General features: G+C 38.6%; 1 protein-coding gene across 3 annotated transcripts in view; it reads right to left on the bottom strand.

Moving 5' to 3' along the window:
* Positions 1–26,551, bottom strand: part of LOC120426173 (pro-resilin) — an 80,934-nt gene that overhangs the window by 9,514 nt on the left and 44,869 nt on the right. For 2 of the 3 annotated variants that reach the window (XM_052710511.1, XM_039590891.2), the window contains exon 5: positions 19,902–20,552. In XM_052710511.1, the coding sequence (XP_052566471.1) occupies positions 19,902–20,552 (651 nt within the window). The remainder of the gene's footprint in view (positions 1–19,901; positions 20,553–26,551) is intronic. The other variant, XM_039590896.2, reaches the window with a different exon arrangement.

Genomic DNA, 26,551 nt, shown 5'->3' with positions numbered 1-26,551 from the left:
AAATGGCTTCTTTGGGCATACCGAAGGCACCATAAAAGTTTCAGTCGGATTAAAAAATACAAAAAAAAAATCGAATGACCGAAATCCTAGAGAACTGCTCAAGTAGTAAACTTTTATCCAAGTTTTTTTTTTCATTTGCAATATTTTGCAACCGTCAAACCCAAAAGTCCAAAAACTCAAACTCACCCAACGAATCTGCAATACAATCCTGGTAACATCCTGATTCTGGTCAAACATACTAGAAAATTTTGGCAATTTACATATCAGATCGTATCCCATTTCTATCCTTCCACCTAGCGTAATCCTGTGATGTTACGACTTTGACCCACCCACCAGCTCAGTAGTTGCTGGGAGGAAAGTACCTCTTGAAAGCTTCCAGGTATACAGCATCACACATGGCTTCCATACGAATGAGCACTTGTTTTCGTAAAGTGTGCTCTGACTGCATTCCGGGTATTCGCTTTTATGTGAAAAAAATAACGAATTTGTTATGCTTGAAAGCCATTAGGGTGACCCAAGTTCGTAAAATCTATAACTATTTGCGGTAATTAGTAGGTAAATGCTCCCTAAGAAATCTCACAAAAATTACGCTCAATCCCACTGCCATCAAGGCCGGTTTGAAATCGTCATAGTTAAAGTTGCATTTCTCGCTGATGCCCAAACTTCCCAGGTGAAAGGCATAGTTAAACATTATGCTGCATTCAGTGGTCGGTCTCTCGAAACAAATTTTAAATTTTCGTGTTTTTTCTAACTTTGCAGGGTTATTTTTTAGAGTATAACAATGTTTTACAAAGTTGTAGAGCAGATCACATCAAATCAACTTTGAAGGTCTGTACCGAGCTCCAGGGTGCTCCAAATTTCAATGATATTTAAACCAAAAGATGCGCAAGGATCTAACCTACACGCCAATGATGTTGAAAACAAACGCTTCAGTGGCCAAAATGCCTCAAAAAGTGACATTTTTGAAAAAATCTTTTTTACGGGTTAAATCCCATTTAAAATTCAAATGCAAAGCGCCAGCTCCTGTTACGTCCAATCAAGCTCATATTTTGGATTTGGGCTTAGTATGCCCACCGAAACAAACCCTTAAATGCCCGCCAACAAGTCATTTTTGTTACATCCTAGTGCCTACCTTTTATTAACGAAACGATTCGAAAAAAGTTAATCCATTATCCAACTTCTATCACAAATCAGCGCATTATCATGGTCATCCTAATCCCAAAATCACTCAAAGCTACCTTCCACTGGAAAAGTGCTGACTGGGGTGGATTTGCCATGCATTTGCTCACGCTTCATATCTTCAATTTCCGCTTGCCCCGCTAGCAGTGGTGACGATGCCAAAGGAAGTCGGCGAGACCACACCGCCCGAGCTTGGATGCACTCGTGCTCAGTCACTCCGGAAAGCTCAACAAATATTTACAATTTACATACATTTTGCCCGAACACATTCGCCTTACATACAAACAAACGCAGACGGCTCGCTGCGGAAGATTCGAAGAGGACAGGATGCTCTCTCTATCGAGCGAAAGCAAAAAAAAGGAAGTCCGACCTGAAAGGAGTTGCACATTGCATTTCTGCAGTAACTGCACAGTTAGAGAACGAACGGAAGACGACTTTTCGAACGTTGGTGAGGCTTGCCATATTTTAGTCACAACCCTGTATGGGATGGATAAGTGAGGAGCATGGAATAAGAGATGTTTAAATAATCCAAAAGAAGAAGGTTATCTGTAACACCAAAAAAAATATTAACTATAAATTTTAAATCTAAATTGGAAGTCAGAAACAGTCAAGAAGACTATCGTGAAAGAGAACTTTGCAAAATTGAGACTCGCTTTAAAAATAAATGTTCCTGAAGTCAAGCAAATGGAGACAATCTTGGTGATGTTTAGCAAACAAAAACAAAAGAATTTCAATGGGTCATCCATAAACCACATGGACACTTAAAAAAGGGGAGGGGCGCATGGATGGCCCCCAAATTCCCTCAAAGGGTCTGTTTTGCAAGGAAATTGTATTTGCCAACCATGAGAAAGAGAAAACATTGACAATCGAAAACTATTTTTGAAAAACAGAAATCCAGGAGACTCGCAAGGAAGAATTTCATCGTGCTTGAGAAGATATCGAGAAAAGAAGAGCAGTGAAGTATGCGCCAACTCACAGGAAATCGGAAAAAGTTGCCCGAACCCCTCTTCGATTTGCGTAAAACTTTTTCCTAAGGGGTAACTTTTGACTCTGATCACGAATCCGAGGTCCATTTTTCGATATCTCGTGACGGAGGGGCGGTACGACCCCTTTTATTTGTGAACATGCGAATTGAAAAATTACAAATATAGTATCAGAGATTTGGTAATTTTCTTTACTTAACTGTAATTTTTTTTTGGCACATGTCATTTTATGGAAAATTTAATGTATTGCCAGTGGGGGTGAGATTGGGTCAAAGTGATTTTTTACGGATTTTACAATATTTCAGGTTCTTTTCAATGAAACTAAATTCTGTTAAATGCGTTGTGTAGGGGACATCTTAAAATGACATAGCAGTTAAAATCTCGTTCCCAGAACAAATACTGTCATTTTGGCAGCTATCTAAAATTAAGGTGCGTTTTTGGCCAACAATGACTTTTCAAAAAATCAAATTTTTGATATTTTTGTTGGAATTGCTCTCAAAGTACCCAATACGATTCCCTCGAACGATAAACACTGTTGGATGACTTGTTTTTACCATATCTTTGTATTTTAGCATCATTTTAGTTTCATTTGACCCAATCTCACCCCACAGAGTAGGTAAAATTTCAAACGATTGGCATTGAGTGTTGGGTTCATCAAATTCCATTATATTTTGGGAAAATTTTAGTTAACTTTCTAAGAACAATTCAACGTTAAATAATTTTCGATGTTATTTAGAAATTACGAGAGGTTTATTGTTTTTCGACCCGAAGTAACCCCACTAAAGGTACTTTTGGAATCGTCAATAACGCAGAAGGGTCATATTTGCATTTAGAACCTAATTTTCATTTTAAAATCTCGTTTTTTTCTAACTTTGCACAGTTATTTTTTTTTAGAGTGAAACATAGAGCGTCAAATTTCCCGTCCCGGGAAAAAAATTCCCGGGAATTCCCAGGATTTCCCGCAAAAAATATTTCCCGTGTCTCGGGAAAATTGTCAATTTCACGGGAATTCCCGAAATTCAAGCGGAAGTATACATTTTCTTAACTTTGTGGAACCATTTGTTTGAAAATGCTCTGAAAAATAGAAAATAAATTAAGAAACACAACATAATTTTGTTCATTTCAATTTCTTGTTCAGTCCATATGGAATTCATCAGATGATCAGAAAATTTGATATTGAGATTTATAGCTGATAATATTAATTTCTGAAGCATCTGGAAAAAGATTTATCTTAATGAAAATAAATTATTTCAACTTTGGTAAGCATTTTAAGGAAAAATTGGTGTTATTTAATTAAAATAAAAAAATAATAACCCTTTCCTGCCAAAGCAAAATTGAGATTTTTACGTTTTTGTATACCATGATCGAATGAGATGAACATTGAATTGGTATTTATCATTAAATATTTTAAATAGGTGCAAGAAGAATTACTTTATTTGTTTAATACCTAGTATTCAAGAAATTACAATTTAATTATGTTTAGTTATGAAGCACTGGTGCACAATTGAGTGTTGAAGTTAAATATGAAAATATATAAGATCGATTGTGGAATGGTGTTAATTTATCGTAAAATTTAAATCGTGTTTTTCATCTCTAAAAAAAATTCAACCGAAATCAATCATAAACCTGAAAACCATGTGGCATAAATAAAAACATTAGAAGAAATCATTTAAAATCTTTTTTTTTTTGTTACAAATACATAAAAATTAAAACAAAAACTCCGAAAAATCCGAAAACATTTAGTTTTTACAATTGGGTTTTAAGAAAAACTAAAAAGCTTTTCTTTTCTATTCAACAGCTGTTCAACCCTCTCAAACTGGTCACAGAGCAAGTTAAAAAGAATTTTTTTGATTGTGGAGCATGGCTTCATTTTACTCACTGTCCAAACACTTTGATAAAAAAATTACTTCCCAACAAAAATACCTGAGATTATTTTTTGATTTGTTGTACGATTTGAGCCTATCAAATTTGATAAATTATAAACTCACTTGAAGTTGTATGATTTGTTACATGCATTCAAGCTTTTAATTGCTATTCACACTTATTTTAACGATTAAAATCCCTATCCTATACAATTTTGTTGCAAAATATTGATCAGAGCCAAGATCAGAACGATTTCAATAAATTTATAATTTACCGGGAATTCCCGGGATTTCCCGAGTAATCGGTTGAAAATTTCCCGTTTCCCGGGAAATTTTAAACCCCGGGAAATTGGACGCTCTAGTGAAACAATAATCTACAAAGTTGTAAAGCAGACAATTACAAAAATGTTGATGCATAAACAAAAGGTGTTTGCTTGTAATCATTACAAGTTATCGAGATTTTACGCAAAAAAAGTTTTGAAAAAGTTACTTTTCTTGTTTAACTTTATTCCGTCATTAGTGTCTGTCGCAGGTGATCATGGTTGCCATGGTCAATGACGACCAAATTTTTTAAAACTTTTTTTCGGAAATAACTCAATTTTTAATTGTTGCCAAGGTTCTACAAAATAAAAAAAAGAATTTTCATGACTAAGGCTACCAATTGTAGGATTTTTTCCTTACGGATTTTGGCCCTCTTCGCGGATTTTTAACAGGCCGGATTTTTTGTACGGATTTCTTCATGTAATACTTATCCAAATGCTCGTTTGGATAAGTCAAACTCGTGTCTGTTTGGATACGTCAAATCTAGAGTTTTTTTTAAATGGTCCCATAAGCTATTGTGTTTCACATGTTTAGATGACCTATTCAAAACAACTCTAGAAATTCACTTCGACGAATCTCCCTATTACTGCCCATAAATGAAAATTCGGCTATTATGCCAAATCAAGTATTCCGAGAAAAACGCGTTTTAGTGTTTGTCACCAAATCTCCGTCAAGGCAATTTCCCATAAGAGTGGCATATTAGCCGTTTGGTTTTTCGCATCGGCAGCCTAGTCTATAAACTATTTCAGTGAAATTCAAGGTACAGAAGATGCGTTGGAACATCCTCTATCACCTGGTGCTAATATCTCGTTTTTGCCAAAAGTGGATATTAGCCGTATTTTCAATGGTGGGCAGATTAAGGGTCTCTAATACGGATTTGTACGGAATTTTAATAATGAAAATAACAGCTTTTTTATTTGAACTGCTTTTTTAATCGGTCAAAGCATTTGCTAATAAAACATGTTTATTTAACTGTCAGTTTGATTTCAAAATGATTATTTGGCAGCACTTGCTGCTACGGCAGGAAAAATCAGGGTAGGCGTCGCGACGCTCATATAGGGGCAGGGGGGGGGGGCAGAATGGACCAGGGGGGCAGAATGGGCCGCCCTTGGGTTTGGGCTTTAGAATGGATTTAGACCAACTGTAAGGCAACGGTCTTATAAAGGACGTCAAATAACATCACCATACCGAAAACGACGTTTGAATTCATTTTATTTTTCGAATTATGAGCAAAAATGTAAATAATTGACAAAACCACGCAAATGTTGTTTATTTCGAGGCTTCTAAATAAGCTTTCTGAAAAGTATGATTGTTTGTAAAAGTTTGTTCAATGCTTATAATGTTACTAGAGGTTACTACCAAGGTAAACAAACAACAACGGAACCTTCAAATCATTTAGAGGCTTGGTGGTGGAAGTGTTAAATTAAATTCCACTTGGGGGCAGAATGGACCACCCTTATCCTGCCTTATAAAAACATTCAAAAGTCACGAAATTTGAGCTAAATGGATTGTTTCACTCCTTGTAGCTTCACAAATCACGTTTAATGCAACATTAGTTGATTTTTTACTTGTTTTGATGCTTATTTGTAAAAATAGTTTCTTATTTCAACATTTCAACACTATTTTCAAAAATGTTTGTTTTGTTAAGTGACTATTTTTATAAAAGTTGTCTAACTTCATGGAAACTATGTTAGAAAGGTCCCTTAAGTCATTTCTTATCTCCCTTCAACGTTGTATTAGACGAAATGGCTTGTTTTCTAAGGTGGCCCATTCTGCCCCGCACCCTAGAAAAGTAGTCGAAAAAACTTTTTTTTTAAAGTGGCTCAAAAAAAGTTTTAAGCTAAAAAATTTCATCAACCAAGTATATAACATTGAAGGGAACATCCCAAAGCATAAGCCTACTACACTGAATTCATAAATTTTTATGTTTTCTATGGTTTTTGGCGCATTTTACTTAGGCGGACCATTCTGCCTCCCCTGCCCCTAAACAAGCAAGCTGATGGTTGCTAGAAATGCTTGAAGAAAAAGTTGAAGTTTTCAGCGGCGGCGTTATGAAATCTGTAACATTTTAAAAAGTGGTCGGATCTTTTCGCACTCTTCGGCAAAGTTGTTCCCTGGAACACGGACTATGAGCTCATGAGGTTTTTGTAAAATGCAAAAATCGTGATGGGGCTCAAAACTAGCAAAAACCAAACGGGTTAAATTTCATTTAGAATTCAATAAGTATTTATTAAAATAAAGCTGGTGATTTTTTTTTGTGAAATAAAAACCAAACTAATATTGAACAACTCTATGCAAACCACATCACAATTCATTCCAAGAGAAAGTCATCGTCCTTCTCGACGCTCACCCGGTGTGTAACAAAACAAATTTACATTTTATCTCAAGTGATAGGAAGCACTCTTTCTTACCAGCCCACAACAACAGGATCCCTCCCCCCTTCATTTCCAACCTTACGTTTCAACCCAAAAAGCAAACCAAACAGGACAGGAGTTTCTGCCTCCAAATGCAAGTGCATTTCGGGGTTCTGTTTGTACTTCTCGATTCCGAGAATTGCCCGAATCCTGGGAAAAGGTGGACTCTTTTTTTTTCTTCAACCATGTCCCCAGTCTTGGTCAAAGCACAGTCGGGGGCCGGTCCGGAAGTTCTATCTTCATCATGGCTTCTTCGTCTTCCTCTGTGAGGTATAGAGGGGAAGAAATCAACGACTGGAGCTAGGACACGTGTTTTGTTAGCATTTTGCAGTCAGTGTCACTTTGCTACAATTGAATTTATTAGCTCGATCCTTGGGTCTCCTCCTGCTAAGGCAAATGGAAGCCATTTTCAGTACTGCTGCTAACTTTGTCAGAGAGAAGGAAATATCTCGTAAAACATACGTGAAGAGATGATGGCTTTTTGGGATTGCCTTAATAAGTCAGAGCCTTAATCCGATTCACCACTCTAGGAGAGATGCATTTTATGCTAATTGTGTTGAAAAATTCCATCCGGAAAATTCTGGGAAATTCTTTCGGGGGGTTAAACTAACGAGCAGCAGCGTGTCTGGATTTGGATATCAAACACATTTTCTTTCGGTGAGTGAGAGGAAGTTCTCGCTTACGGTGGAACTGTCTACATTCTTGAGGTGTGCCTCGAGGAATGTATGAATCTTCAGGTGGAAGTCTAAAGGATTCTCGGAACCGGTGCGTTTGGATTGAAGCCAGATTAAGCTTTCGAGGAATTGTTTGGATAAAACTGCTAACACTTCATTTAAATTCCGAATTAAATATTAACATTTATCAATTTCACAGAAAACCATGAACACTTATATTGTGAGTTCGATTTTTTTTTATAAAAATCTGCAAGATATAAGAATATAAAAAATAAAACCAAAATTGCTCCCATTCTCGTCCTCGAATGTTCCGCAAAATTCCTTTACTGCTGCAGTCATTTCTCAGGCACGGTTGTTGCAGCGAAAAAACCCATCAGGTGCAATGCACATTAGGCCGTCCCAAAAAAATGAAAAGTTGTCAAATCTTCGGTGCTCACCCCTTGAATGATAGATTAGGATATCAGGAACAATGTTTTCATACAACAAAAAATTCCCAAAAATGGTTTACAACTCGCGCGCGGAGCTTGAATGAAAATAGTGCATTTTTCGAGTATTTTTCAGAAATGCGAGTAACAATCATACTAAAGTCATTCAAATTTGGTCGCCTTGGGCTTCAAGTTATAATTTAAGGTCCCCTGAACAAATTCCTGTCAATACATGGTCCATAAAAGCTTGTGTTTGAGCATGGCAGGGCGTTTTAGGGAGAAAAATTTGTATTTTTTAGCTAAAAATTTTCACCAATCGCTCCCCAAAACGAGCCAAAAAATTTTGCAGCCAAAACTAATGCATTCAGCTTATAGGAAATTTTACGGAGATCACTTTGCTTTTTTTAACATTCAATTTATGTCCACGCAAATCTGAGATATTTGCATTTTAGTGAACAAAAAGTGTCGAATTTTCAAAATTCGTAGTATATAAGCGCTTTTGACATAAAACATGGACTACTATGATTACAAACGAGAAGGCATATATTTTGGATATTTTTATTTTGCTCCCTCAAAAACGATATTTGTCAATAATATTTCATGAAAAAACATGAGATTTTCTCACAATGTGACGTAAATGACATATTTATAAGTACTGCTCTGTGCTCTTCTCGATATGAACAAATAAAGCTCTAATGGGTAACTTTTTTTGAAAAAATAAGTTTTTTATAAATTTATTTGTTTTATTCGAAAAAAATCATGTTCACAGCTTGGAGATATGAACTTTAAAAAAATTTATTTTGATTTATGATTATTTGTCGTTTACGTCACATTGTGAGAAAATCTCATGTTTTTTCATGAAATGTTATTAACAAATATCGTTTTTGAGCGAGCAAAATAAAAATATCCAAAATAAATGCCTTCCCGTTTGTAATCATAGTAGCCAATGTTTTATGCTAAAAACGCTTATATACCAAGAATTTTGAAAATTCGTCACTTTTTGTTCACTAAAATTCAAATATCTCGGCTTTGCGTGGACATAAATTGAATGTTAAAAAAATCAAAGTGATCTCCGTAAAATTTACTATAAGCTGAAAGCATTAGTTTTGGCTGCAAAATTTTTTGGCTCGTTTTGGGGAGTGATTTTTGATTTTTTTGGATAAAAAATACATTTTTTTCTCCCTAAAACGCCCTGCCATGCCCAAACACAAGCTTTTATGGACTATGTCTGTATAGGAATTTGTTCAGCGAACATTAAACTATAACTTGAAGCCCAAGGCGACCAAATTTGAATGACTTTAGTATGATTGTTACTCGCATCTCTGAAAAATACTCGAAAAATGCACTTTTTTCATTCAAGCTTCGCGCGCAAGTTGTAAACCATTTTTGGGAATTTTTTGTTGTATGAAAACATTGTTCCTGACATCCTTATCTATCATTCTAGGGGTGAGCACCGAAGATTTGACAATTTTTCATTTTTTTGGGACGGCCTAATGCACATGCAATTTTCGTTTTTTTCCACATGCAGAGTTTTAGTACTGGAGAAACGAATAAAAAAAACGTGCTACGAAAATTTCCTTACACCACTTGGTTTCTCAACTTTTCGTTTTTCGTCTACTGGAAGGGGGGAAAAGTGTGCAGAAAATTGAACGTGCGAGGAACGACTCTGGAGGTGGGGCAAAACGGGACATAATATATTGTTATGGTACTTTTTGGCTGAAAAATAAGAAATATAGCAAAAAAAGAAAACACTTCCCAAAAGGAAAAGGGTGCGATTCTGTCTGATGCTATTAGCGAACGGAAAAGCACTTTTCCTGCTGGCGGAAGCAAATTTACTTCAGGGGAGATTTTTTCCTTGCTTCACTTTTCTCCCAGAAGAACCATGCATCTTCCAGTAGCATGTGAGCAGTGGTGGGTGTGCAGGCAATGCATTCTTGTGGTGGTGTGCCGTAGAAGAGCTCAGAAAAGTGCAATTTTCGTTGCATTCACCGAAATGCACCGTTGCGATGCTAAGCTGCCTAGCCGGGGATTGGTTCGATCTGCGGGGAGTGATTGAGTTTTCTCACGAACACCACTTGGGAAAAATCGTAAGTGCATGATTTTTCGACGAGGTTTTTTGACGTCACGTGAGAAAATTAAGTACTTGTAAGTACTTTGCATTCAATTTCCGAAATGAATTATGAAAAAGGTTAAGGTTATTGTTTCTTTGTTTTTATTTGTTAAGAACCCAATCTTAGTCTGTTAAATAAACTAAATTTAATATTTTTTAACAAAACAAACCTGTTAACATTAAACAACCTATGTACTCAATCAATTGTTAAAAAAATTGTTTTGGTAAACTTGTTCCCTGCATTTTTGAGTTACTAAAACCAGTTTTTTGTTTCATTGAAAGTTTTAGTATTTCGTCGATGGATTCCTTTAAAATATTTGTAAAATTGCTTGAGGTTGTTCTTAATTTAAATAATTTAGATTTTCGATTTCTTTCATTTAACATTCTTATTTTATGTAATTTATGAAAATTAACAAAACTCATTGCTCCGGCAGAAGTCTCAGCGGTTAGTCGTGTTTTTTCGCGGTGTGTTTGGTGCGTTTTTCACGGCGATTCCGAGGCGTGTGCGAGCGGACAAGCCCGTTCCGGTGGTCAGAGAAGCCACAATCTGGTCGTCGTGGACACGGCGGCGTTGCAGCAGCGGAAGAGGAACGAGTTCCTGCATCCGAGCAGCAGCAGCAGGAGTGAGCAGCAGCGGCCGCGGAGGCAGCTGAGGCGAGAGACGGTCGTTGGTCGGTGGAATCGGCCCCGGAGAGTCGACTGCGGTCGGCGGACCAGTTTTCGGCCAGGCCAGGTCGGAGACAACCCCGTTGTTTACGTGGCTGGCAGCAGGCAGCACAACAACAACAACAAGCGCGCGCAAACGAGCTTCCCGCGCATCCCGCTGCGGGCGGCAGCCAGTGCGGCCAGTTCGGCGGTGAGTGCGAAAGGCGAGTTTTTTGTTTTCTTTTAGTTTTTTTTTTCTTTTCTCATAGTTTTTTTTTTTCCTGTTAGATTTTTTTTTCTCATTTCTTCTGCGTTATTTTAGTCTTATTTTTGGTTTTGATTAGTTTTCTTCCGTTTTTTCCTCAATCATGGATCCGACCGAGTCGGAACACGAGGAATCTGATTTCGATTCAACCATTGATGGTGACGAGGACGTGGAAATGGAGGACTCTGTCTCGGGAGTTCCTTCAAACACCACCAACAGGGACCACTTCCTGAAGGATAAGGATGCTGACGGTAAAGGGGGATCCACGGACGGGTCTAAGAGGAAGAAGCGAAAGCGTCCTAAATCAGATCCGAATCCGGTTCCCCCTCAACCACCGATTCCTCCCTTGACTCCAGATCCCCCCTTGACTCCAAACCCAATTCCTTCTCCCAATCCAGATCCAATTCCTCCTAAAACACCGGTGCCGAATCCGGATCCAAATCCCCCTCCGCCCCTGAATCCTCATTCCCAAAAACCGATTCCTCGTCCTCGTCAGTATCAAGAGGGATCGCAAACGGAATGGGTGGTCTTCTTCCGGCCCAAACAGAAGCCGTTAAACTTTGTACAGATCACCAAGGATTTGCAGAAGCACTATCCTGGGGTGGTCGAATGTACCAAGCTGAACAAGAGCAAGCTCCGCGTGATCGTGAACTCCGCGGTGCAAGCTAATCAGATCGTTACTGATCTGCGGTTCAGCATTGAGTACCGTGTTTGGATTCCGGCCCACAAAGTCGAGATCGACGGCGTGGTGACCGATGACAGTCTGTCGCTTGTCGACCTCTCAAGGGCGGTGGGACGCTTCAAGAACCCTAAACTTCCAGCTGTGGAGGTACTCGAGTGCCGGCAACTGGGCAACGTCACCACCGAGGGTGGCCAGAAGAAGTTCATTCCTTCTGCCTCGTTCCGGGTGACTTTTGCAGGGTCAGCTCTGCCGGACTACATTGAGCTGTACAAGCTTCGGCTTCCAGTTCGATTGTACGTTCCGCGAGTGATGAGCTGCGAAAACTGCCAGCAGTTGGGACACACCAAGACCTACTGCAGCAACAAGAGCAAGTGCTCAAAGTGCGCCGGCCCCCACAAGGACGTGGAATGCCAAAAGCAGGCTGAAAAATGCCTGCTTTGTGGCGGGGAACCGCACAAAACTCGGCAGTGCCCAAAGTACAAGGAGCGCGAGGACAAGATGAAGCGATCCTTGAGGGAACGCTCCAAGAAGTCCTTCGCGGAAATCCTTAGTCAGGTGACCCATCCCAATCGCTTCGCTCCTTTGGCGGACGAAGATTCGGGGGACGAAGATTCCGATGTGGAGGTCCTCTTCCAGAGAGACGAGGAAAGTGACTCTTCCGGGCCAAACCCGAAGCGCAACAAGGCTTCCAAGTCCAGGAAAGCCGCTGGCGGCAAGGGTAAGGAAAGTGACTCGTTGAACTTCGAGGAGGATTTTCCTTTCGGTCCGTCGGGTAAGCCCGCTCCGAAGCCGGTACCGAAGCCAGTTCCCAAGCCGCTGAAGCCCGTTCCCAAGCTGCCAAAGATCCCCCTGAAACCGGTTCCTCAACCGAATCCGATCACCGATGCCTTCAAAGGAGTCCTTCCTTTTTCCACAATCGTGGAATGGCTGTGCTCTTTTGTGAGTGAACCGACGCGTTTAATCATAAAGCGGTTTGAGCCTCTCGCTAGACACATCGGGAAACAGCTTGCTAGCACGATGCCCCTCTTGTCGTTCATTTCCTTTGATGGGTAATACACCAAAAACGAAAAACGGCATCTCCTTTCTACAATGGAATTGTAGAAGTTTAACCCCCAAGTTAAACGATTTTCAACAATTCGCATTTGAACGGGACTGTGATGTGTTTGCGCTGAGCGAAACGTTTCTTATCGGAGATGAGACGCCAGCTTTCCGGGGGTACAACATCATCACAGAGAGCAGGGCAGGGCCAAATAGAGGTGGAGGCGTACTGATTGGGGTCAGGAAATGCCACACTTTTAGAAAGGTCACGCTCCCGAAGCTAGGAGGAATCGAAGCAGTCGCAGTACAGGCCAGGATCAGAGGACTGGACATTTGCATTGTGTCCGTCTACGTTCCTCCACAGGTGTCGTTAACTCGACAAAAGTTGTGGGGTATGCTTGAGCTGTTGCAGGCTCCGCGACTGGTTCTGGGTGACTTTAATCTTCACAGCACCGAGTGGGGAAGTCACAAGACAGACCCTCATCTGATTCATGAACTGTGCGACGACTTCCAGATGACCCTCCTAAACAGGGACAAGCAAGTTACGCGGATTGCAACACCACCAACGTCATCCACGTCCGGTACGAAGGCGAGTGCCATCGACTTGTCGCTCTGTTCCAACAGTCTGGCAATTCTTTGTGACTGGAACGTGCTCCAAGATCCTCGTGGCAGTGATCATTTGCCGATCGCTATTCTGGTTAGCCATGGCCCACAGCAATCGACAACGGTGGAGATGCCTTACGATCTGACGCGAAATATCGACTGGAAACAGTACGCGGAGGCAGTCTCCATTGGAGTTGAGTTGCAAGCAGGGTTGGTACCGCTTGAAGAATATGCGTTTCTGGCTAATTTGATCTATGACAGTGCGTTACAAGCTCAGACGAAACCCGTCCCGGGACCGTACATCCGAACGCGCCCTCCACTTCCCTGGTGGGACAAGGAGTGTACGGATCTCTCGGCGGCCAGGTCAGAAGCTTATGTGGACTTCTGCAAGTGTGGAATCCGAGCGAACTTCCAAAAGTACAGAGCTCTTGATCGCAGGTACAGTAATACTCTGAAGCGGAAGAAGCGAATGTACTGGCGGGAGTTCGTTGAAGGACTACCAGCAGATACGTCCATGAGCACTCTGTGGCGCGTTGCGAGGGCCATGCGTAGAGGTTCCGTTCCGAACGAGAGTGTGGAAAAATCGGACAAGTGGATATTGGATTTCGCCAAGAAGGTGTGCCCGGACTCGGTGCCGACACAACCATCATTCGACGTTGTTGATGGGAGCGATTCTAATCCTCCCTTCTCGATGGTAGAGCTCTCCATAGCACTATTGACGGGCAACAACACTGCTCCTGGTCCGGACAAGATCAAGTTCAGCTTGCTGAAGAATCTTCCGGACGTCGCCAAGCAGCGTCTGTTGAATCTGTTCAACACGTTGGTGGAGCAGAACATAATTCCACACGAATGGCGACAGGTCCGGGTGGTTGCCATTCAAAAGCCCGGTAAGCCGGCGTCCGACCACAACTCGTATCGTCCAATCAGCTTGCTGTCGTGTCTACGCAAGTTGCTGGAGAAGATGATCCTCGACCGCCTCGAACCATGGATGGAACGAGAGCACTTGCTGTCAGACACGCAGTATGGCTTCCGGAGAGGCAAGGGAACAAGCGACTGTCTAGCCTTGCTGGCCACAGGAATCGACATAGCCCGTGGTAAAAAACAGCAAATGGCTTCTGTCTTCCTAGACATCAAGGGTGCATTCGATTCAGTCTCCATCGATGTGTTGGGAGTAAAGCTGCGGCGGAGCGGTCTCAATCCGACGATGTGCAACTTCCTCATCAACCTGTTGTCAGAAAAACACATGCACTTTGTGCAAGGTGATCTGGCAATCACCCGGATAAGTTACATGGGTTTGGCACAAGGCTCACGCCTAAGTCCATCCATGTATAACTTCTACGTCAGCGATATCGATGATTGCTTGACCGGAGACTGCACCCTTATACAGTACGCAGATGACGCAGTGGTTTCAATCGCTGCCAAGAAGGAAGCCGATCTGCTAGAACCCTTGCAAGATACCCTGAACAACTTGGCCCATTGGGCAGTTGGAAAGGGTATTGAATTCTCTCCGGAGAAGACGGAACTGGTCGTTTTTACGGGGAAGCATGAACCGCCGCAGCTCAATCTTTCTCTTTCGGGAAAGACTATCGAGCAGTCGGACCACTTCATGTACATGGGTACCATCTTTGATCAAAAGGGAACATGGGGGAAGCACATTAACTACCTGAAGCAAAAGTGCCTGCAAAGAACTAATTTTCTGCGCAGCGTCTCTGGCAACCGGTGGGGTGCTCATCCTTCTGACCTGCTTCGACTGTACAAGACAACGATACTTTCGGTGCTGGAATATGGCAATTTCTGCTTCCAAACAGCTGCGAAATCACGCTTGTTGGTTCTCCAGCGGATACAGTACCGAAGTCTTCGTATTGTCTTGGGATGCATGCACTCAACTCACAACATGACCCTCGAGGTCTTGGCGGGAGTGTTGCCTCTGCGAACTCGTTACTACGAACTGTCTTACCGGTTCCTGATCCGGTGTGATTACAGGAATAAACTGGTAATTGACAACTTTGAAACGTTGCTGAACCTTCACGTTGAGTCTCGGCGCATGCTTCTATATTATGACTTTATGTCATCGTGGGAGTGGAGCCCGAGCACAACGGTACAGCGCACGCCTGCGTTAACCAGCAGCACCCTGATTGGCTTCGACACGTCCATGAAATCCGATACTCGCGGTATCCCAAACCATCTTCTGCGGGGAGTTGTACCGTCGATCTTCGCATCAAAGTACAACCATGTTCCTCCAAACAACAGATTCTTCACCGATGGCTCCAAGCTCGACGGCTGTACGGGCTTCGGTGTTTATCATGAATCTTATCAGCTGTTCTTTAAGCTGAAGGACCCGAGTTCGGTTTACGTCGCAGAGTTAGCCGCGGTTTACTGCGCACTGCGAATCATCGAGACCATGCCACCTGACCACTACTTCATCTTCACCGATAGCTTTAGCTCTGTTGAGGCTATCCGGACTCTGAAGCCGACCAGGGAGTCTACGTTTTTCCTCACGGAAATACGTAAGACTTTAAACAACCTGGCGGCTCAGTCCTTCAACATCACGGTGGTGTGGGTCCGCGCTCATTGCTCGATTCCGGGTAATGAAAAAGCGGACTTGCTCGCCAAGAAGGGTGCTGAGAGTGGAGACATTTTTGAAAGGCCAATTAGCCTACAAGAATGCTACGGTTTTCCGAGGCAGCGTGCGCTTCTGGATTGGCAAACACAATGGGACGGCGACACCAAGGGACGTTGGATGTATTCCATACGACCTAAGGTGCAAAGAAAAGCCTGGTTCAAGGGAATGGACTTGACGCGTGGATTCATCAGAACGATGTCCCGCCTTATGTCGAACCATTACTCGTCCAAGGCTCATCTTTACCGTATCAACATGAGTGATACGAACCTTTGCGACTGTGGGCAGGGTTATCAGGACATCGACCATCTCGTATGGGCGTGTCCAGATCACCATGTTCACAGAATTAAGCTGAAAGATACCCTCAGGGCCCGAGGAAGACCACCAGAAATCCCGATGCGAGACGCGTTATCTCAACTAGACCTTGATGTTCTCTATCCGATCTATCAGTTCCTCTTAGATTCCAAAATATCCATTTAGTTTTTCTTCAGTTAGTTTTCCTTCAGTTAGTTTTCCTTCTGTTAGTATAACTCGCCTTCGCACAAAGCCGTCGTTTCTGGTTTGCACCGGAAGCAAAGCAAGAACGCCCCAGCAGCTGGACACCGAGTTGCGGCTGAGGACAAAAGCAAAGGCCAGCAGAGCCAACCAAGACCCCTACACAATCCCCCTTTCCTTCCCACGCCTTGTCTTTAACATCAATCCCTTCCCTACTAACCCCGAGTAGGCCGCGGGTAATCGGCTCCCCTCCCACTAACATTTACACACAAGATCCTCTGTAATTATTAAGTCAAATGTAATTACAAAAGCCGACTCGGTCCTAACCAGGTCCCAGTACCGAAAAGGACCTAATAAAAATAATTTTATGAGAAAAAAAAATTAACAAAACTGAAAATCAAGAATTTGAAACATTTGTAATTTTTTTTCGATGATTTTACGAATTAATTATTAATACGAATTATAATAACCTGAAAAATCGTCATTTTAAAATTAAGTATTACTCTTCAATGGCTGTATCTTAGGAACGAAAAGATCAATCTTGAATATTTCTGAGTAAAATTTGTATGAAATTCTCTCATCCTTTAAAAAAAATTAGAATACAGCACAAGTCAAAAATCGAAAACTGATTATATTTTCTCAAAATCAAACAAAAAATGGCTTTAACTCGAAAATAAACTAATTTTAAATTATTTTTCAGTTGCAAATTTCATTTTTCAAAAATAAAATATTTTTTCAATTTCCTAAGGCATTAAGCTTTGCTTAATTGACTAAAACATTTACAAAATCTAATAAGGCCGTTGCAAATATTTTTTTTTTCGTTTATGTCCCTCGACTCTGGTCAAAGTCGAAGGAAGGGGGGCAAAAAAATAAAAAGTTTAAAAATGTAAATTACGAGCCATAGTATTAACATTTGAATAAAAAAAGTGTTTAAAAGTGCATTTAACACCGTCCCCAGTTGTTTTGCAATCATTAGTTTTCAAAATATCTAAGTATTGACGAAACTTTTTTTTTCTCCGAAAAAAAAATTATGCGGTGCTGTACAACAAAGTTTCACAAAGAATCTAAATAATTTTAATCGATTTTTTGATCGATTTGGTGTCTTGGGCAAAGTTGTAAGTATAGATAAGGACTACTTTTTGTCACTAAAACTTGATTTGCAACAAACAATATCCTTAATTTTTTTATATTTTGATTTTTCTCCGAAAAAAATTTATGCGGTACTGTACAACAAAGTTTCACAAAAAATCTAAATATTTTTGATCGATTTGGTGTCTTGGTCAATGTTGTAGGTATAGATAAGGACTACTTTTTGTCACTAAAACTTGATTTGCAAAAAAAAACTATATTTTTAATTTTTTTATATTTTGATATGTTTTAGGGGACATCAAAAGCCAACTTTTCAGAAATTTCCAGGTTGTGCAAAAAATCTTTGACCGAGTTATTATTTTTGTAATCAGTACTATTTTTTAAAAAAAATCGAAATGTCGGTCGTTAAAAATTCTTCAACTTCATTATTCGATGTAAAATCAAATTTGCAATCTAAAAGTACTTTAGTGAAATTTTGATAAAGTGCATCGTTTTCAAGTTAAATCCAGTTTTTTGAAAATAATAGCAGTTTTTCATTTTTTTAAATAAGTGCACATGTTTGCCCACCTTTGAAAAAATATTTTTGAAGAGCTGATAAAATTCTCTATATTTTACATTTTTGAACTTTGTTGATACGACCCTTAGTTGCTGAGATATTGCCATGCAAAGGTTAAAAAACAGGAAAATTGATGTTTTCTAAGTCTCACCCAAACAACCCACCATTTTCTAATGTCGATATCTCAGCAACTAATGGTCCGATTTACAATGTTTAAATATGAAACATTCGTAAAATTTTCCGATCTTTTCGAAAAAAATATTTTCAAAAATTTTAAATCAAGACTACCATTTTAAAAGGGTGAAATATTGAATGTTTTGCCCGTTTAAAATGTTAGTCTTGATTTTAAATTTTTGAAAATATTTTTTTCGAAAAGATCCGAACATTTCACGAATGTTTTATATTTTAACAGCCCACTCTGGAAATTTCTGAAAAGTTGACATTTGTTTTCCTCTTAAACACATATAAAAAAAAAAATATGTTTTTTTGCAAATCAAGTTTTAGTGACAAAAAGTGAAATAAAAAATCACAAATTTTTTCACCGTGTATCATTTTTTTTTTCAGTGTAGTCCATATCCATACCTACAACTTTGTAGAAGACACCAAATCGATCAAAAAATTCCTTCAAAAGATACAGATTTTTGATTTTTCACATATCATTTTTGTACGGATAGCTGCCAAATTTGTATGGAAAATTATATGAACGAACTAATGATGCAAAATGGCTTCTTTGGGCATACCGAAGGCACCAAAAAAGTTTCAGCCGGATTAAAAATACAAAAAAATAAAATTAAAAAAAAAGACCGATTCCGTAGAGAACTGCTCAGATGAAAAATGGCTTCTTTGGTCATAGCATAATAAACCCCCACACATGTTTTGGCCAAATTAAAAAAAAAAATCCAGGCTAGTTTTGGAAATTTTGATTTTTGGGTCATGATACATCAGCCCTGAAAGGGTTAAAGGGAGATCAAGTCACCACACCACTAATATTTTGAAACTTCTTTTGCTCAAAATACTTTTTTTTATCAAACTTATATATATAAAATAAAGATGGTTTAGTTTTTAAGCTTCCAACTCAAGCAAAAATTTAATAGTTTTGTTATAAACTGTTAAATTAAAAAAAAAACGTTTTGATTTATTAAATAGGTCTTCTTCATAACTATTTTTTCTCTTTTTATTATGCATTCATTAGAAAAATCTTAATAAGCTTTTTTCACAAAAAAAACTGTGATAAAAAAACAATTGAAAAAATATGTTTTGGAAACAAATTTTTCGATTTAACGGTGCACATCAACCATAGCTTTTGCACCCAGATTTTTGTTACAGACAATTTAGTATCTTCAAAACTACGGGTACTATCGAAATATTTTTTTATTCATCCCCTAAAGTACTGTCCACAAAGCAATTTACAACAAAGTTTGATTAATTTTACAATCCCGTTATTGCAGGATTGGGTTCGTAAGTTTGACAATTTTGGAATAAGAAGACAACAACTTCCTTCGTTGCTGTGCACCCTTAATTTTTTAATGGGTTGTGAATCGGAAAACATGAAAAATATGAATGATTACACGCTCTAATTTTTTTTAATGCACGCGAGATTTGTCTTGAGAATTATCGCGATTATCAAAAAATCGATTATCCGATAATTTAAAAACAAACATATTTTTATTTCTTATACTCTAATCTTTGACATCAAATTAGAACAAAGTGAGCCAAAAATAGTCAAATTAGAGTAATTTATTGTCTTTAATCTAATAGCTGTAGTCTCTTTTTTTAAATTGAAACCCACTTGATTTATGCATTCACCAAAATATTTAAATATAACAAATTTACTATAGAACCCCTGAACCTCAGCCAATCCCCAGCAACGACAGCATCGCAAACAGAACCCGTCCAAAAGAAAACACACTCCCTCCAAACCGTCCAAACTGTGTACTCACTTTTGCTGCCGATCGCCCCCGTCCGGCCTGTGTCCGGCTGATCCGGCAGCGCCACCGGCACCATAACCAGCACCCCGGTCCCCATAGTCTGGCCTTCCGGCGGAATGCGACGACGACGACGAGGAGTGTCCTCCGGCCGCCGACGACGCCTGGTGGTAGTCCTGGCCGCCGGAATGACCGGAACCACTTCCCGTAGATCCTCCCGCTCCACTCAGGTAGTTCCACGAGCCGGGCCGCCCATGGTCACCGGCTCCACTGCCGTACTGGTGCGACGGATGCTCCTGTGGCCGGTTGTACCCGGACCCGGTTCCGGTCGGTCCCGCCGGGTAGCGCTGCTGGCAACACTCGGAACAGCACGGCCTGTCCGGTCGATGCTCGCTCGGCCCGCTAGGTTGCTGGTGGAATCCGATCGGTTGGCTGGTGTAGGTTCCGGCCGGGCCCGTCGGAGGCCCTCCCGGTCGATGAGCTGCGGCTGGTGGCTGCGGTGCGGGTTGATAGTGGTGGGACGAGGACGGTGCCGGTGCTGGCTGAGGATATCCCGGTGCGGATGGTGATGACGGTGCCGATGGGGACGATGATGATGATGAGGATGAGCCTGGCCGACTGGCGAAATAGTAACCACGGCCAGAGTTATCAAAACCGGAAGTTCCACTGAGGGATTGGGTTGGGGAGTTGGGGAGGATGGGATTTTTTTGTTTTTGTTTTTGCAGGGAAGAAATGGGACATTCAAGTGCGGATTCCATAATCGTAGTTTGGAAACTAGGTTGTTGGTAGCATTTCGAAATGGCACTTTTACTAGGGAGTTACAATTCGAAAAGTCATCTCCAAAGTGCCATTTTCAATTGTTGATTCAAAAATTTGTTAGACAATGTTTTAAGATGCGATTTTTGCGTGCATGCCATGCGGTGGTGCAAAAGAGACGGGGAGTGGGTTAATGCTAGGAAAATTGGATAGTTTCAGCAATAGAGACGGACGGAGCTGAAAAGTTTGCAAACTGTGCTGATCTAAATACGATGGTTATTCCATCTGCGGAGCAGAATAGTAGTTTATGCAACAAGTTGCAAAAAGAGGATTTTTTCAGCACGAGTCGTACATTTATCCAACGAGGTTCACCGAGTTGGATAAATACGACGAGTGCTGAAAAAATCAAGTTTTGCAACGAGTTCCATACAACATTTTTTGCAATTTCGAAAAACACCCATTGAGTGAAATTTTAAGTCGAATTTTCATGTATTTTGTCAATAAATCGTTTAAATCAAAAAAATGTTGAAAAGTGTTACTTTTCAAAACAAGTGCTGAAAAGTTCAACTTTTCAGCACCCATTTCAGTGCTGAAAAGTAGAACTTTTCAGCATTTATTTTGAAAAGTGTTGCTATTCGATTCTGTTATTTTTGGTACAGAAAAGTAGGCTATTTCGTCGTTCAAGAATGACAGGAAAAGTAAGTAGTTTCACGACGGAATTGCAAAAACAAAGTTTTTCAAGTGCGCTCAGCACCAGATGTTAGTGTGCGGTTAAAACAAGTTGTTGGTCAATGGTTGGTTGATACTTTTTAGATCTAAAAACATGGTTCATATTTTGTAGTATTGCTTTGCTGATTCATGTTTGAAAAGCAATGAACAACAAACAACTGTTGATCAACTTTTTATTTTCATATTTATTACCCAGAAAAAGCGCTGCACTACCAAATATTTTCTTCGTGTGTTCCACTCAAACGTGAATGTATATTTTATCACAATTCTTCATAATTTAAAAACACATTCTTATTTGGGAGAAAAAATGATGCCCCATAAAATATAAATTAGCAATTAAATTTCATTTAAGAAGCTTACGAAAGCCAACCTGAGCACCTTGCTTTCCTTCGCGAAAGCGTCAAGTTTACATTTTATTCTTTCAGTCATCTTTCATAAAACATCAAGAAAACTTTCCCAAAAGCGTCTTCTCTCTTTCGCTGTACAAATCCCAGCCTAAAGAAGAAGAAAAGTAAAGATTTCCACTCGAGGCAAGAAAATCCCTCTCTTCTCCAAGAAACCATCCTCCAAACACTTGAGCCATTATCGGTAACCACCGAACTACAAACTTGCCAATTTTTTCCCCCTCTAAAGCTGGCTCTCTCTCTCGAGATGCAACTTTTCCTCCTTCAACGAGCGGAGTAAAAAAAACTAGCTATTGAAAAGTTGCTTCAACATTTCCACCATTTTGTGAGAGCCGCCTTGGGGGAGGAAAGGAATAAAGCGGAAAAGGATTTATCCGGATTGGCACCATTTTTCGAGTTTTCCGAATCAACCGCACCGACGACGGCGGCGGCAGTCAGTCAGGCTAGTTAAGTTTGGATGTAGTTATTGCAGTGATGTTTAAATTTTTGAACGAGCGCAGCAAAGTTGATGTTGTGTGGGGAAATTAAGCTGGATTTTTCGTGGATTTTTCGCAGTGGAAAAATTGAGGAAATACAACGGTTGAGTTAAATTTATTTTGGTATTTGGAATTCAAAGAAAACTGGGAGTTAGCAATGCTCAATGCTCTGTTTTTTGGTTTAATAATTTGATACCTCCAGCTCTCCACGGTTTCTTTAATATCGATAAAGAGAGAATCCACTGTATGCAATTTGAAACTCTATTATATATATTATTAATTAAAATTGCGTTCGCAAAACCATAATTCCAATAATTTTTTTTTTTACTCTTGAAGCGTTAATTGTGATTAGTAATATTGAATGTTTGGCCCTTTTGAAATATTAGTCTTACCTCAAAATTTTAAATAATATATTTTTTTCTAAAAGATCGGAGAATTTCACAAATGTTTCATTTTTTAACATTGAAAATCGGACCATTAGTTGCTGAGATATCAGCCTTTGAAAATGGAGGGTTAGTTTGAGTTGGACTTGAAAAATTTCAATAATTATGCTATTTATTTTTTTTTACCTCTACTGCTCAATTTTTTTCGATTTTTTTTATTTTTCCCTTGTTCAGTTGCTCATTTTGAGCAACTTTTGTTCTATGAAAAACTTTACTTTTCTTGTTAAATGTTTTTCTTGTTTCGTTTTTAGTTTTTTAATTTGCATTTATCTTGTTTAATTTATTTTTGTTGCTGATAGTATTTGGCTTATTCTACCACCTTTTATCATTACCTTTTGGCTATATAGTTTTGACGTGTTTTTACAGCCACTTTTTCAATGTTTTGTTTCTTTTTCACATTTTCTACTATAGAATGAAACCATTATCAATTAAATTATAAAAAAAATCATAGAGGCATAGTCTGGGACAATACAAAAATTACTGCATACTTTTTTAACATAAAATATAGAAAATGTTATTGAAAATCACAGCCAAAGTCGACCCCAGAAAAAATGACATTTTTTAAAACATTGATAAAGTCACATAAAACAAGTCACACTTTTAACCATAACATTTTCAAAAATTTTATGAGTTCTTCTTTCCAATGTTTTTTGAAGATCTAAAATTGGATGATTTTTTTTGTGATTTTTTATATCGAAGCCCGCCTAGAGGCGGGTTAAGGGAGGGTTAAGCCGCTGTATCACAGCAACCAGAGTTCAGTTTTCAATGTCTTTTAGACAAATTTGTAGCAAATTTTCTGAAGTTTTATTTTTTTTCAGAAATGGTCAGTATTTTTTAATTCGTAAAACTGCTAAATTTTCACTAAAATCAAACTTTTTGTTGCTATACCTTGACAATGAGGCACTTTATCAAAAAATTTGTTAAGTACTTTTTGATTGCAAATGCAAATTTACATAAATAATTAGGTCAACACAATTTTATGTATGAAAGTTTTTTTTTTTTTCAGAAAATCAAGTTCTTTTTTCAAAAAATCATAACTCTGCGGCAAAATTTTCGACCATACTTCTCTATGGCTCATAATTTGCGGGTGTTGGTCCCTTAAAACATATAATTTTTGTTCTAAAATAAAAAAATATGTATTTGTAAAAAATGAGTTTTTTTCAAAGTCAATAAAAAATCTGCAAGGTTTTTTTGGAGTACCTTCAGTCCTTATTCCCAAGACACCAAATTGATCAGAAAATTCATTCAAAAGTTAAAGATTTTCGGATACTGGAGACCAGTATGAGTGAACCAATGACACAAAATGACTTCTAAATTAGTCATAGGCAAGGCCCCCATAAAGTTTGAGCCATATAAAAAAACATCAAATTAAATCCATTTCCGGTTTTGGCAGAGAATGACTCTAGAGATTACAAAAATCAACATTTTGTTTTAATTGATTTTTTTCCATACAGTCCAGACTCGGTTATCCGAAGTTTCGAATATCCGAAGTTCTATTATCCGAAGTTCGATTATCCGAAGGTTTATATGGGACTTCGGATAATCGAATCATAACCAAAAAAAAAATTTCGCGTTATTTAATTTTCTTACATACAGTATGTAAAAAAAGTATTTACACCCCTTGGGCACTATGCACATTTTGTGATGAAACATGTAACAATTTAAAGTTTGACAGAAACCTAGTACTACGTTTTGTTCAGAAACTTATGCCGAACATTTTGCTACAAAATGCTCATGAAAAGATGATGTCTATAAAAAGTTATATAACAAATACTATTACTGAAATCAAAAAAGGTGCAAAAAAAGTTTGTACACCTTTTGAAAAATTAACATAAATAATGTTATTTGTTGACAAATCACCATAAATCCAGTCTCCCAACTCCAAATAGGCATCCTTGACTGATTGAAAAAATAATTTGGATTGAATATAAAGTTTACTAACTACTTAGTATAATAGTTTATATAACTCTGGAAATTCTATATAAAACTTATCTAATCTTAATTTTGCAAACTTTTAATTCAACTAAATGTCAATATATTACCATAAAATTGCTAAATAAACATTTTGGAGTGGGTATAACACCATTTTGGGGGTCTTTGTATCGATAGAATAGATTTTTCGTTGGAATTTCGTACCAACCCGGAATTACGTCGTCGGAAAATCCGCCGACATCCGAACCGGTCCACAATTCACAAGTCAACCTATGTGGCATCGGAAAGGGCATAAAATTTCCGATCTTTTGATACCCAGACATCTAGGTTTTCTATAAAACCCACGTTTTTAAATACCTGGGCAAAAAGTAAGTTTGATCCACGAGAACAAAAATTACGAAAGTCCATACATTTTTGGCAGGTTGCTCAAACGAAACCATAACAACGTTTTTGCCTAGGTATTTAAAAACGTGGGTTTTATAGAAAACCTAGATGTATGGGTATCAAAAGATCGGAAATTTTATGCCCTTTCCGATGTCACATAGGTTGACTTGTGAATTGTGGACCGGTTCGGATGCCGGCGGATTTTCCGACGACGTAATTCCGGGTTGGTACGAAATTCCAACGAAAAATCTATTCTATCGATACAAAGACCCCCAAAACGGTGTTATACCCACTCCAAAATGTTTATTTAGCAATTCTATGGTAATATATTGACATTTAGTTGAATTAAAAGTTTGCAAAATTAAGTTTAGATAAGTTTTATATAGAATTTCCAGAGTTATATAAACTATTATACTTAGTAGTTAGTAAACTTTATATTCAATCCAAATTATTTTTTTAAACAGTCAAGGATGCCTTTTTGGAAATGGGGGACTGGATTTATGGTGATTTGTCAACAAATAACATTATTTATGTTAATTTTTCAAAAGGTGTACAAACTTTTTTTGCACCTTTTTTGATTTCTGTAATAGTATTTGTTATATAACTTTTTATGGAAATCATCTTTTCATGAGCTTTTTATAGCAAAATGTTCGGCATGAGTTTCTGAACAAAACGTAGTACTAGGTTTCTGTCAAACTTTAAATTGTTTACAAGTTTCATCACAAAATGTGCATAGTGCCCAAGGGGTGTAAATACTTTTTTTACATACTGTATAACATCTTTTAACAATTCTGCAACCTAATTTTAGTCAAATTTGAATGGTTGAATGCCTTTTTAATTAAAAATGCATTTTTTTAAATATTTAATCACCGCCATTTTGGCCGCCATCTTGGATTTAAAATTTCTTAATCACTTTAGAGTAGTTTAGGGGTCATACTTAAGCTCAACAATCAAAAATAAGACAACGAAAATTTTTTTTTTCGTGATTCGATTATCCGAAGTTTCGATTATCCGAAGTGCAATTTTTGCAGGCCTTCGGATAATCGAGTCTGGACTGTAATAGTCGCTTTAACAGTTTAGTAACAAAAAATGAAAAAATGAAACTGATTAAATTTTTCTATAATTTTTTTTAAGCCACCGTAGTAACGTCTTCAAATCCAACGAGAAATTTGACACAAAAAAAATATGTCTTTTTCAACCGGAATCAAAAATTCAAACCCAGATGCGAAATCAGGGTCCAAAATTACCCCTTAGAATAAATAATACAGTTTACCGATTTCCTGTGGGTATCCTTATTTCCTCAGGTCAAACCAACTTAGATTGCTTTGCTTTAATTTTTCAATAAATTTTGAAAAATCTTAAAATATTTTATTTAACTTTAATTTTCACTGTCCCTGTTTACATGAATGTCCCATGTGCCTTTTCATAATTTTTGGGTTATTGATGCAGTTTGGTTCAAAATCGTTTGAGAAATCCGTTTCTTTACGTTTTTCTCACCTTGCTGTTTTTGCATTTGGGACATTTATGCGAACATGAGCAGC

This window comes from Culex pipiens, chromosome 3 (genome assembly GCF_016801865.2).
Source record: "Culex pipiens pallens isolate TS chromosome 3, TS_CPP_V2, whole genome shotgun sequence".
In the NCBI taxonomy this organism is placed as follows: Eukaryota; Metazoa; Arthropoda; class Insecta; order Diptera; family Culicidae; genus Culex; species Culex pipiens.
Note: the sequence above shows the minus strand (reverse complement) of the source record. Positions and strands in the feature narration are given on the sequence as shown.